Source organism: Neodiprion virginianus, chromosome 3 (genome assembly GCF_021901495.1).
Source record: "Neodiprion virginianus isolate iyNeoVirg1 chromosome 3, iyNeoVirg1.1, whole genome shotgun sequence".
In the NCBI taxonomy this organism is placed as follows: Eukaryota; Metazoa; Arthropoda; class Insecta; order Hymenoptera; family Diprionidae; genus Neodiprion; species Neodiprion virginianus.
The window spans coordinates 27,859,926-27,873,232 of record NC_060879.1 but is presented as its reverse complement, the minus strand read 5'-3'; the positions used below and the strand labels follow the sequence as shown (position 1 = coordinate 27,873,232).

General features: G+C 37.3%; 3 protein-coding genes across 5 annotated transcripts in view; 1 reads left to right on the top strand and 2 right to left on the bottom strand.

Annotated features, from left to right (window-relative positions):
* Positions 1-2,155, bottom strand: part of LOC124299887 (uncharacterized) — a 45,625-nt gene extending 43,470 nt beyond the window's left edge. Inside the window, exon 1 of the mRNA XM_046753300.1 lies at positions 1,224-2,155. Within this exon, the coding sequence (XP_046609256.1) occupies positions 1,224-1,301 (78 nt within the window). The 5' untranslated portion in view covers positions 1,302-2,155. The remainder of the gene's footprint in view (positions 1-1,223) is intronic.
* A 2,649-nt stretch (positions 2,156-4,804) lies between these two features.
* Positions 4,805-9,921, top strand: LOC124299889 (UPF0605 protein CG18335-like). The gene is made up of 7 exons (XM_046753310.1): positions 4,805-4,933; positions 5,426-5,564; positions 5,792-5,888; positions 6,253-6,428; positions 7,937-8,099; positions 8,595-8,832; positions 9,137-9,921. Exons 1-7 carry the CDS (start codon positions 4,884-4,886, stop codon positions 9,204-9,206), a joined length of 933 nt encoding a protein of 310 aa, XP_046609266.1. The 5' UTR covers positions 4,805-4,883; the 3' UTR covers positions 9,207-9,921.
* On the bottom strand, positions 9,276-13,243 carry LOC124299888 (kynurenine aminotransferase). 3 transcript variants are annotated; one of them, XM_046753307.1, is made up of 8 exons: positions 13,094-13,243; positions 11,892-12,040; positions 11,639-11,789; positions 10,844-11,080; positions 10,497-10,740; positions 10,191-10,357; positions 9,695-10,045; positions 9,276-9,513 (listed from the first exon to the last, which is right to left on the bottom strand). In XM_046753307.1, exons 1-8 carry the CDS (start codon positions 13,127-13,129, stop codon positions 9,454-9,456), a joined length of 1,395 nt encoding a protein of 464 aa, XP_046609263.1. In that variant the 5' UTR covers positions 13,130-13,243; the 3' UTR covers positions 9,276-9,453. The 3 variants fall into 3 exon arrangements, with proteins under 3 accessions (XP_046609263.1, XP_046609265.1, XP_046609264.1); XM_046753309.1 differs by lacking the exon at positions 13,094-13,243 and adding an exon at positions 12,509-12,655; XM_046753308.1 differs by lacking the exon at positions 13,094-13,243 and adding an exon at positions 12,356-12,629.
* Positions 13,244-13,307: the final 64 nt, after the last annotated feature.

Sequence of the window (13,307 nt, the reverse complement as noted above, 5' to 3'; positions counted from 1 at the left end):
ATTACCGCCGGGCTAACTGTGAATTATATTCTTGAAAGTTCCGAGGTCTATTGTTAGGTCAATTACACCGGCTGTATCCTTTCGCCGCGTCTTTTATCGAACATACGTTAAAGACACAACCACAGGTGAGGAAATTCTTTCTTGTGCAATGCGAAATGTCGATGAAATTTTTCTTCCGCGCGTTGAAGAGTTTCGTTTCAACTACTTCGGAGGAAAAGCCGAGCTAACGGAATTCGATATGTTATTACGCCTATGATGTACGTTGCTGCATGCTTGCGGTGAGCCAATTTTTGGGCCACTCTAATTGTACTTGTCTCGTTGTTGTAACAACTTGGAGGTGTGAAGAAGCTTTGCGAGTTGTTCGAAGACAGGAATAATTACGAGCTGCGCAGACCGAGTCGTGCAATGAATTAATACAGTATGGAAAAATGTAATATATTCAAACTTTGCGTAGGATTATTCAGACAATATATGTAAAAATAATCAGAATGGTGGGATTCGCGTATGTCACGCTTGTGTTAACGAGTTTTCTGCCTTCAATTTTCACGTAGGTATCTCGAGACTTCAAAAATGTTATGGGAATGAGATTATAATGCCGTTCGCTCACTTTGTCACATGGACGTCAATTAACACGCACGTATGTATATTAGGGTGGCCGTTGTTTCGGCTTTGATAAAAAATTTTCGTTCCTTTCGTGAAAATAAAATCACGGTATGTAAAAAAAATGTGTGCAAGGTTGAAGGTGGCCGTATAATTTTAATAATATTTATAATTAATGTTTTTTTTTAAATAAATCTAGCAAAAACTGAAGTAACCATTTTGAACTTGGCAAAGTTGTTGCTTGCAATGATAGGTACAAATCCTAAAAATTTCAAAATTGATAGATAAAAAAAAAACACATTTTTATTAAGCCATTCTATATAGGCAACTTTACCAAGTATCAAATCGATACTTGAATTTTTACTCAAGTTATAACAAACAAAGCAACTAATTTCCATTTAAAATTTCAATCGCTGGATGGCACGAGTTAAAATTATCCGAGCATCTGCAAACGTTACACAAAATTTTTTTTTTCACGCACCCTGATTGCATATTAACGAAGGAAGCAAAAAAATGTTACCAAAGACAAAATAACCGCCACCCTAGTGTGTATTAGCATTTTGCAGAAACGAATGAAACGACCGACGAGGAAATAAGGATATTTGGAGAAAAAAAATTCGTACCATGTTGTCGGAGGCGCTGAATGAGTCATAATCCGAATCGATATAAAATACCGAATTTTGTTCTTGGCGATACCACATTCTGAATACACTGAATCACTCAACATCAAGTAAGGAATTATGGTCCATCAAATTTAAGGCGTAATCGATCGTAATCTAGTGTGAATCCACAAATATAAGGCGTCGAGCGCGTGTACGTTGTTTAAACTTTTAGTTAAAAATTTTCTTAGCCAACATTCCTATTTCACTTTGTAAATACATTTTTTAGCCACAGTTTCACTGGTTTTCCAATCAGTAACGGTCACGTGATTCATGGTCGTGTTAACATTGTTTAACGGGATAAATTAACGGGCTTGTTAAATTTATATACAATTGATCAGTTCTTCGTGCGTAATTCGTTGTCTCACTTAATTTGGCGATTAAAACAGACATTCCGAATACCAGTCTGCACTCGCTAATCGCTATACACAAAAATCTATAAAACCGTAAGAATTTCCTGCGAAATTTGAATTATCGAGAAATTCTGCTCGTAACACTATCCGTAAGCCTCAGTAATGACTGGACTTCCCGGTTTAGTTGAGGAAAAAATAGAAATAAATGAGAATGGAGAAATGACGTGTAACATCTTCCTCGTGTCGACGTCTTCGCAAGATACACATACTCGCATCGATATCGCGAATTGCATGTAAATAGCCGGGCGCAGGAGGCGGATAATTTCAATTTTAAACGATCGCGATCTATATAATAACACTTTGTTGTTCATCCCACTGTTCGCTCGTTGAATGAAACCATTGTTACACGTATTTCGCCTAGATTAATTTCTCACTGTCACGGAAAAGGCGAGAGGAAGATGAACGTCGAATGCAAGCCTAAGAATTCACCTCAAACACCGAGTCAAAAGCTAGACCAACAAACTTGACTGTTCCGCTCCGGTCGTGCCGTGTTCGAAAACTGGAAAATAAAACGGAGGCAAAGCCATGCGGTGACTCTCGATGCCCACTTCCAGTTCCACTCTGGGCTTCCCGATCCTCGTTCCCCACCACGGAAGCACGCACATGGTGAATTTTCCTAACTCCATCTCGATGGTTCGTTCACTCGTCGGAGAGCCGTAATTACTCTCACAGATACGGAAGTAAAATCGTGAGTCGAACGAAGTTAAATGACCGGCATGTCGTTTGAAGAAACGAGGAATTGATCGAGTCGATTGAAACCATCGGGAATCGTTGCGAATCACTTGAAATCGCATGAGACAAAGCTGAAAAAGTCCTTCGAAATCATGGCAATTGTTGAAGACCTCGCGACAAACGCCGGATGGTTTTCATTCGTTGACGCATTCGATCGACTTATCCACCTTGTCGTGTGCCTTCGTTGATTTCCACTTTGCCAAGTGATTCTCAACGATTTCCCAGGCTTCTAGGCGATTCGCAGTGATTTATTGTGATTTCGTGTGATTCTAGCCAGTTCGTACGTCGTTTCAAATCGCCTGGGATATTTGAACGTCAATGGATATCATCAGGGAAAGTGGAAATGAACGAAAAATAGAAATTAACAGAAGAATCGTGACGGGGAATTGAAAGTAATTGATTACGACAAAAAATTGATGCTTGTAAATTCGATAATTAATCAATTCGTTTCGGTTCATTGGACAGTACTCGTACCTTTATCTTATCAATTACCTTTTATACCCTTTGACGTTTGTTCTTCGGTTGCAGATCAATTAGCGCGAGTGAAGACGAAGGGATTTTCTGTTAAACGGTTTAACCTGTATCAAGGAAAACTGCGGTAACTGGCTACAGGCTGATATTTCATCAAATTTGCAGGCATGTATGCGCACAGTGAATATTTCATCAGGAGTCGGACCAATTTATGGGTTGATTAATATCCTTCGCGCCAACCTTTTCACTGATTTTCATCCAGACATCGCGAATCTCGGACGTGACAGTTTCCATGAATAATTAACGATATCGTCATCCGGACATACCTGCGATACATATTCCGAAATTTGCATTGCCCGTCAAAACAGTGTTTATTTAACACGAATCGAAAACTATGCGAACTCGTAAAACCGTGAATCCATGAATTCCACTGCGCTTTTTACTACGGAATACGAACACGTTGAACCGTAATTCGTACTTGTTTAAAATGTTGGATTTCTCAGAGGAATGATCGAGACGTGCACGCGAATGTGTAATGATACAACCGTACAAAGTGTTGGGTTAACTTTCTCGAAATTTCACTTACCAATGCAAGCGTAAATTATAACTTTAATTGTATTATTATATGCCTGTAGCCATCATAACGCTAATGTTACGAAACCTTAGGATTCCATTTTTGCCTGCAGTATAATGCCGTTACACAAAAGTGGTGAGAGCGTGATCCGTATTCAGTATCAGCAGTTGATATTATCTTTGCTCGTTACGGTGTGCTGTTTACATACCGATAAGAATTGCATATTTGCCCGCGTTCGTGTGCTGATTACGAATCGTCAGGCACGCATACGTCACGAGTAGAGGGTACTTACGGTGATAAACCTGCAGCCTAGAGCTTCGTTTGGATTAAACTTATTAATCCCTTTCCAGGAAAAAAAAAAAAATGCAAACTAAATACCTGCACACCGCAGTTATTATTCAATCAATTTTCTCACAGTTGAAATCAAGTAATACCTATCATCAATAACAGTGAAACTTTATCTGTAGATATTATAATAGGTGTGTGAATATTTCTTAGTAGTTCATCATCGACGGTAGTTAGCCTAAAAATTTAGAAACAAGTAACCACCTCAACTTTGATTGATTTACGTCAAAAAACGTTTCTTCGCACCAATGGCTACTTGATTGGCTAGTACGTGAATTATATGCATAGCAACGCTGGTCCCCCGAGATTCTTAAAAGTTGGAAATATGTTCAGACCAACTTGAATTATAATTAAACTTCTTAAAAATTGAGTGACTGGTGCCCGAATAGGCTAAGATAATTCTTATATATTACCTTAGAATAGACACCTGACTATAATGTGCAGAGTTATTCAATCAGCTGCAAATGTATCTTACCTTTCTTCTTTTTCTGGTAAAGTAAAAATTATTGCGGATATAAGTCGAACGTATTTCCTCAAGTATCTTTGTAAACGAGTTCAAACGCACGAATCACTCGATGTTAAATTTTCGTGGGGATTATAATACTGACTGTTTTACTAAAGATGTTTTTTCGAAACCTGCTTTATTTCAATTTTCGAGAAAAACAAACCCGCTGACAAAATATTTGCAAAGCCAGAAATCTTGCCGCCGCCTGTACATGTATGTACCCATGTAAAATGTATAAAAATTACTGATCGTTTTTTGGAATAATATACTCATGTACCTTATATGTTATATTCCTGCCAGAAAAAAGAGAGATTCATTAATTTAACGGCTGTCAAAGATTTTCCAATCAGCATGAGTCATCTGTTTCCCGTCATTTCGGACTTCCGTTTTGTTTTGTCTGTCATCCGTCATCATGATGTGAAATTTTTTATCAGTATATCCTTTTTACTTTTTCCTAGAATATAAAAAAAAAGTATTGACGTATTTTCTCATCAAAAATGAAATTCTCGTCTTCTTAAACATCGTGAGAGCTAACTTTCCGTCTCAGTTTTACGTCTACGTTGAATGATAAATTCTAATTGAAAATGACCGGAACGGAGCTCGTTACCACCGTAGATCCGCACCTTATTCCCGGGTGAGAAATTTGTTGCGTAATTAGTGCATATATATATATATATATATATATACACACATTCATTAGCGCATCAAACCTTGTAAAATATACCGCATAAATCGCACATCTAAATGTTTTATGAAATTCCGCACCGTTATTTTCATCGCGTGTAATTCCGTTGGAAATAAGTTATAAGTACCTAAATGCATATTCGTCGCGTGGGCAATAGCTTTTATCACATCTTTGAAATTCCAAGTATGACTGAGGATTTATTCTTAATTCGTATTTATCGGTGTGTAGTGATATGTTAACACGAAATCGGATACTCGTTTCAAGAATACATTATTAGCATTCCGGTTGCGCTCCAAGGCCTTTGATTAAGGTAGCGTATTAATTATTATGTGGGAAAAAACTTCGTTGACTCTGTTAAGTTGGATAAGTTTAATTCACGCTTGATTCTGATTCGTACATGTATGTATGTTACTTTACTTATTTCACCCTGTTCTTGCCCAGATACGCCGGATTTTGTCCCCAGTATCGTTACAGATGTGGCGAAACCTACGGAAGCCAGACGCACAAGCTTTTGCTAGATCCGACGATAAATCATGCCGAAACCCTTATTCTTTCAAACCGTACCACCGACGAATACCAGGTTTAAACATTTGTCGACCCTTTTTCACGCACGAATCTAAATCACGATTCCTTCACCTTGTCATTGCTAATTTTACCCTCCAGAATATCGGTACTTAGAATTTGCATTACACCATTGAAGGTATAACCGATACGGTAGTCCATTAAAATAAAATGAGTCTAATAGAATCGATCTATGCAGTTGTCATTTAAAAGAACAGAAAATTAACACTATCATTTCCAACGTAGGTTTCGCGGCCTCCGAAAGATGACATCGACATTGTCAATACGAGGTTTAAAAGAGGCACCCCAGTCTATGTCCATCCCATGACACCTGGCTACGAAGGTATAATAATTTTACCAACACTGAGAAAAATTCAGTAAAACAGGTATCGTTAAAAAACTGTTTGAACATATTGTTGGAATTACGAAAAACGAGGTACGCGTAACCATTTTGCGCTATCGTCGATCCTTCTTTGGTAATTGCAACGCAAAATCAGTTTCTTCGGTTTACTCTACTTTTTTATTTAAACAAGGCTTTAACGTCAATTTATTCTTGCACAAGCATTAAATTTTCGCAACAGTTGCAAGAAAATATAGTAACAGTGATGATAATGAGAAAGACTAGTAACGGATACTAGACTTTCTGTGTATGATCTTTTGTAATTATTCTCGCCGGGTTTAACGAGCACCGTGCGGTTACGTTGCAGGGTTTATGCCAGGTCTGAACGCGAGTCATGGGCAAAGATATACCGTGACAGCTACGGAAGGTATTGCCGAATTTAAGCGTCAAGAGATACAGAACAAGGAAGTTCTTAATCAACTCCAGAAGGTCGTCGCGGTGCAGAGCGGACGCGAAGAGCCGCGTAATCTTGAGGAACGTTTGGTGGGTACTGCCGCGATTTTAATCCGTCGTGATTGTACGAGTTACGAGAGAATTAAGCTCAAGTTTATCAGTAAGTCGAGTCAGTCACGACGAGTAGGATGCCAAAAAGCAGCATCCCGCTTTGCAGGTTCTTCCAATCCTTCCTTAAACTTCATTTACACTTGATCGAGGTTGCGGGAAATTGAAGCAAGGACAAACAAAATTATTTTTCATCATAACGGTTCCTTTTTATTCTTGTTTTTATCGTGCGACCGGTATTTTACATGATAATTAATATACCGATGTCTATGCGAAGATAAGATTATCTACCTATGTATAAATTCGTCTGGATAAAATGAAAGATAATTTCTCATACGATTATCTCTGCAATAGATAAGACTAGACTCGAGTTGACAAACATATTTTCAAAGATATGTTTCTTTGGCTCAAACAGTCAGTTTTTTCAGTAAAGAAGACCGCGAAGATATTCCTTCAGAAATACGTTTTTAGTGAATTATGTTGACTGTTTTCACAAAATTACATCAAAGTCTCAAGTCCGAATTGCCACATCTATATTTCAGTAAACAACAGTTTACGTTGTACTCATACTAGGAATTTATAAATACATATGAAGATAAACAGCATATTTATCTAGATGAATATGAAAGATTAAATATATTAAATTTTGTGTACAGGGTGAAAGATGAGGCAAATTTACCTAAGATGATTAAACCTTTGATCAAATTATCTAGGTAACATATGAAAGTGTATCTGACCTTTTTAGTAACCGCAATTTTTTAACGATAAGCAGTCAAGATTAAGAATAAAACAATTAATCCTTTAGTTGGAATGAAAGACGTGGCTTATAAGACAATATTTACCGCATAACACGCGATCAGTTATAGCGTACAAGAGAAAGTCTTTTGGGATATCTTCAAAGTTTCTTAAAGTATGTGTAAATAATATTTGCTTAGCATGGTCACTTTAAATGACTTTTTGATATTCTGCCAGAATAATTGTGTGGAAGAAATTTTAAAACGTTCATTAATTACTCGCATGTTTGCCAATCTTTAATGTCTCTTGCGTCGATCCGGATCCGTAAATACGTAACTGATCATACCTTGCAATAAGCAGCATAGCAGCACAAATACTTTGGAGACGATTTAAAAATTAGATATTGTGTAATATCAATTTAAATATCGCCAAGCCAGTTGATTGACACGAATGACGCAGCCGAGCGAATAAAAATCATCGGGGAATTAAAGCGATACGTTGTTTTAATAGTTAACGATCCAGAACAAGCCCTGCTGCATGTTGATATTTATCTTTCGCGTTAACATAAATATCTTGTCATCCGTGGAAATATTTCTTGTACAAGTTCTACCTGTACGAACTATCAATGTAGTTGAAGATGCCCTTCTAAACTTTGAAGAAATAGTTAACGTGGAGAACCTTGCGTAAGCTGTCTGGCACAATTCGGTGATCTTCAAATTTGAAATGCTCAACTAGTGTGACGAATATGATTTCAGCTGCTCGAAAGTCAGTTTAAACTGCCCATGCTGTCGGTCCGTCCCGATTGTGTCGGTGTAATGAGGAATTTACCGGTCGACGAACAATGCGAAAGACCCAGAGACCACGCACCTTCACCGTATTTCATGAATAACGATAATCCTGGGAAGTTCTTTGTCAATGGTACGTTATTGTATAAAATAGCCGCATATTTCAACTTGCTTTGCTCTCTTCGATATCGTCATTCGCTTTTTGTCATTTGTCTATTCAAATGTTCAAATTGATCGCATCTCACTTCATTCACAAATTGACGCAATTTTCACGCGTAAAAATTTTTGACCATTAAAATTCCGTACAAATTTTCATTAACCTTTTTCGTAAAATAAAATTTTTTCAATACAATAAAACGATCTCAATATATCACCCCTCGGATAACCTAATTAAAAGCAACGCGTAGTCATGGGTCTTATTGACAGTGAAAATCGGATGAGATACTCTTTCGTGCGAGAGAATGCCAGATGTACGTTAATGATTTTTTATCAGCTTGAGAATGATGAATTTTTGTATTCTGTTCATCATTTTTTCTTCTTGTTTCTTGGTGCCATCTGATAATCCCAGTAATGTTTAGTCAAAGTATGGATGAAGGGAAATGTTCATTGCTGATGGTTCTTCACGCAGGCTACTCGGGACACATTCCCTATGGTTACGCACACTTCGGCGCGTCAAATTCAGTGATGACGAACAGTGCACTTTGCGATTTCACCTCGAATTACAGGCGAAGACAGAGCACAGAATGGGCGCCGGTTACCATTTCTCGGCCGGATCCACCCCTCCTCATACAACCGACTGAAATTTACCACAAACACGTTGGAATGATTCCAAACTACAAGGGACACGTTCCTGGAGAATCATTCAGGTTCGAACTGATAAATTCTGCCGATATCTTGGCCAAAGATTGCGAAGATGCAGAATGGTGAAGTGCAAATTTGTTATTAACGCTACCTTGCGCTGCTGACGCACGGCTATTGAGCGGTGATACAATTGCCAAAGAAACCTTGAACACCGTTCACTCTTTTATTCATTAGCGTTTAGGCTGAAATATTGTGTGTATCATGAGTGAATTTTCAAAGGGTTTATGGTTTGTACGGGAAATATGTGGTGATCGCATAGCTTCAATTTTTGAGACTTTAGATGTTGAAGTTCGTATTGACTGCCTGCAGGTTTGGAAAAACATTCGGAGCAGACACCAGGGACGCGAAGAGATGGCTGAGAGGAGATTTCGCGGTTTAAGAAGCATCCGGATATCATTGCTGATTGAAAGTAAGGGAAAGAGGGCAATAAATGTTTTTAAAAAGACCCTTGACAATTGCGTATTTTTGTTGCTGTTTCTCAAAATGGAAGGAATTAATTATTTTTAAAGGTAAACATTCTTGTGGCCATAGTCACATAAAAATATACAAACTTCATATACATCGGGTGAAATTTCAATTCCAGTTGGCAATCCTGTAAAATTAGATCTAATTTTTCAGTAATTCGATTACTGTCGCGCTTTCCACTCTTTCAGAATTCTGGCTGCTTCTTGCAAGTTTTCATCTCTCTGTAAAACATTGTATTGTCAAGTTGAGGACAAAAAACATTTTTATTGTAAATTAATTCAATCTAAGTGCTAGACGAATATTCTTTCTCTCTAACCAGCTGTACTCTCTACAAACAAAAATAACCAAATTTGAACTATCATTTAACCATCGTTTCGATTTTCCAAGCACTAATAATCTCACCTTTATGAAGCAGTATCGTACATTATCCTCGCCCAAATGCTTGTGTTCAGTGCTGTAAAAGGCAGACGGTGGAATCCCCTGCAGACCAACATTTTTCGTCATCCATTTAGTGAACTTATAATCCTTATATTGGTCTTTTTCCGTGGAAAGTTCCACTTTATCTGCTAAAGCTGTCCAGTTTGCGATCATAAAGTAGCCTCCTTCTGGTACGGTAGGGTTCATTCCGACCTCACGTAAAAACGACGCCATATAGTCTCGTTTCGGCAATAAATCCCTTGCCAAACTCTCAAAGTAACAATCCGGCTGACCATACCTCGCGATTTCCTGCTCGAACCCGATAGCTATAGCTTCCTGCACAAAGTAAAATAGACAATTTAACACGACGAGAATAACAATAACTTTCAATTTTAAATGTTTACATTTATCAGTCTTTTTCAACAAAGGTTTTCTTGAGATACCTCGTCGCCGAGGTTATCCGAAAAAAAATTTTTTTTACCTGAATAGTAGTAGCGCAAGTGTAGACTGTGTTTTGATGAACAATTTGTAAATTGTAAATTAGGTTAGCTGGTCCATAAGCCCAGCCAATTTTCCAACCCGTCACACTGAAGGTTTTACCCGCTGATCCGATGGTAATAGTACGCTCGTACATGCCGGGCAGAGTTGCTGTGGAATATGAAAATTTTTAATCAGAGAAACATATCCTGGAATTGATTCGTAAATTTATGCCTCATTGTTGACAATGAGCAATCCTACAACTGAATTAAGAAGATATTCTCAGGAGTGATGGTGCAGTTTTAATAACCTATTCTAACATGTTCGTTTGGCTTGTAAACGAGCCATTCGTACACCTCGTCGGATATTACGATAGCATTCCATTTCTTCGCCAAGTCTGCAATGACCTGTAATTCTTCCCGTGTAAAGACTTTGCCAGTGGGATTGTGAGGAGTATTAACAATGATACCCTTCGTTTTTTCATTAAATAGTCCTTCTAACTCCTCTTTATCTAAAACCCAGTCTCCCGAGCTTATATTTCCACTTGTTCTTTTCTGTAAACAGAATGTATTAATATAGATTTTAACTTGTAACTCTGACCGATATTTTGTTTATATACAGTTATTATTCAAGTTATTTATAAAGGTTTCATCTCACTGGCTTCAAAGCAATAAATCTCGGAGTGCCGCCGGCTCCTAAAATCATTGGCTCGTAGCAGTCAAAGAAAGGTTCAATGATAATCCATTCGTCGCCAGGTCTTGTGTGTCCATGAATTGCTACAAAGAGCCCCTCGTAGGCACCAGAGGTAACTAGAATCTCACTGTTGGGGTTCAGATCACGGTTTAAAATTCGCGAATAAAGTTTGCTCAATGCATTGACCAGCCTTGGGTGACCCTAGAACAATGAATACGACATTTCTCTAAATGATATTTTAATTTTTCCAAGAATTTATTACAAGGCTTAATTGACACTATTACGCAGTTAAGCACAGTTATCTGAATCAAAAATTTATATCACTAAAAAATAAGAAATTAACATTTTTCAATGAAACTGTAAATCACTAATTAATAACTAAACTACTGGAAGTTTCTAATAGATGCAGCATATGCTCTAAGTTAATAATGATAAGACAAGATTCTGGGGAAGAAAAAAATTGAGAGGAATAATACAACTACAAACTAATATCTAGAGGTCAAAAGTTGGACGAGTATGACGCTTTATTAAACTATGTTTGCTAAAGACTTGTATGTTGCAAAATATTACTCTTTGTCTTATCATCAATGTTACGTCACACGCATGAATTGGCAGCAGTCAAGATATTATTGCTCTTAATAAAAGTTTGTTCATCGTTAGGCTAGATTAAGTAACAATGTAATACTTTGAATAACCAAGGCAAAATATTGGTTTATTTAAAAAGATCTGTTAAAGGTTCTGGCTGATATGATTACTTACAAAACCCCTGGTATATTGATTCAATAATGGATTTTCTGAAGTTGCGCTTGCAGCTAAAGCTTTGGTTACATTTTCTGGTGCATGAAAATCGGGAAATCCTTGTCCAAGGTTTAGCGGCTTATGTTTAAGTGCTAGTTGAATATATTCCACCCTAAGTAAAATACAATTATTTATTTCTGGAGGAAACATAGCTCGAGATAAGAAATAAAGCACAATTCGAAATAACCGAATTGATTTTCAAACGGAAATTTACCAAACTGATTTTTCTGTTCCTATGAAACGTTCGGGTAGTGAGAATTTATCCATTGCCGCTTTGCTGTGAGACTCGTTCACTTGAGCGAGAGCAACAACTGACGGTTGAAACCTGCAAATTGTTTTGAATAGACCCACTCTTGCCAGCATCTGTAAAAGAAAGAAGCATCAACAAAAGGAAGTATCATTATGATTTTCATATAATGTAAAAATGTGCAAAAATATAAATACGAAAAAATTACCATAATATTTGCCTTTGCCTAGTCAAAATGCAGAAAAACAGAAATGCAACACAAAATGTTAAATGAAATATTTGCACAAGGTATTGAGATGATAGGTTATTTTTTTAAAGTACAGTAACGGTTAAACTTCTCCACTTCAATTGTATTTTGATATTTGCAGGGTGTTAGCGCTTGTTGTAGAGAAAACAATGAGTAGCAATAAAAATAATGATAAGCAGCTTACATAATTTATTAACTATCAAACACAAGGGCGGGAAGAATTAACGTCCAACAATGCCACCGGTTCGGTACACCAAACTTTCAGCCTGTGTGCTGTTAATTATGCCAAGCGGTGTAGTTCCTTTTCTATTGTTTAAGTTTTAAAAACCTTATTTACTGTTCTATAGTTCCAAAAAACAAATGTCGTCTGCTGCGCGACGACCTTTCGAATACTGTCGAATACCACGTTTCACGCGTTAGTCGTTAATGGCAGATATCATTCGATCATTTTTTTATTTTTTTTTTTTTGTTCTCGTTTATTATTTAATTCAAGCATGCGTGCAAAAAGTTTTTATCGACAATTCCGCGTCGTTTTGTTGGCTGAACTGCAGAAAACGTCATCACTCGTCACTTGCGCATGACCTTTGGCACGCTTTGGAGACAGCCTTTAAAGTTGAAAGTTAAGTGGAAGATTCAAATGCCGGCGATGTTTCGTTCCAATTAACAAACCATTCGCAGAAAACTATTCGGAAGGGTACTAATAACTCTCTTTAAAATCCGTTTTACTTCCAATTATATAACACATCTGGTCGCTTTTAATCAACTTTGTAAACCATCGATTACATTCACCATACAATACATAGGTTACACACAGTCATATTAACGTTGACCGAAGATTATATCGAAATTTTCCCTTGTTGTCCATAGTTTATAATTTACTTATTGCGAAATATGCAACAGGCGCTACTTGAAATATTCTTACCAATAATAATTTGAAGAAAAATCTATTCGATGCCATATCTTTTTAACCTCCACTTCGGGACAGCGTTGATATTGAACTGAGAATCATTTTATTTTTTCCGGTCCGGGTCCTGATGTGTATACAGTAGAATCTCCATTGTTCGAAATATTCTGGTCCCACCCTAGCTAGCTCGACTAACAAGTACTGCAGATATACGCACAACCTTTGAGGTCAT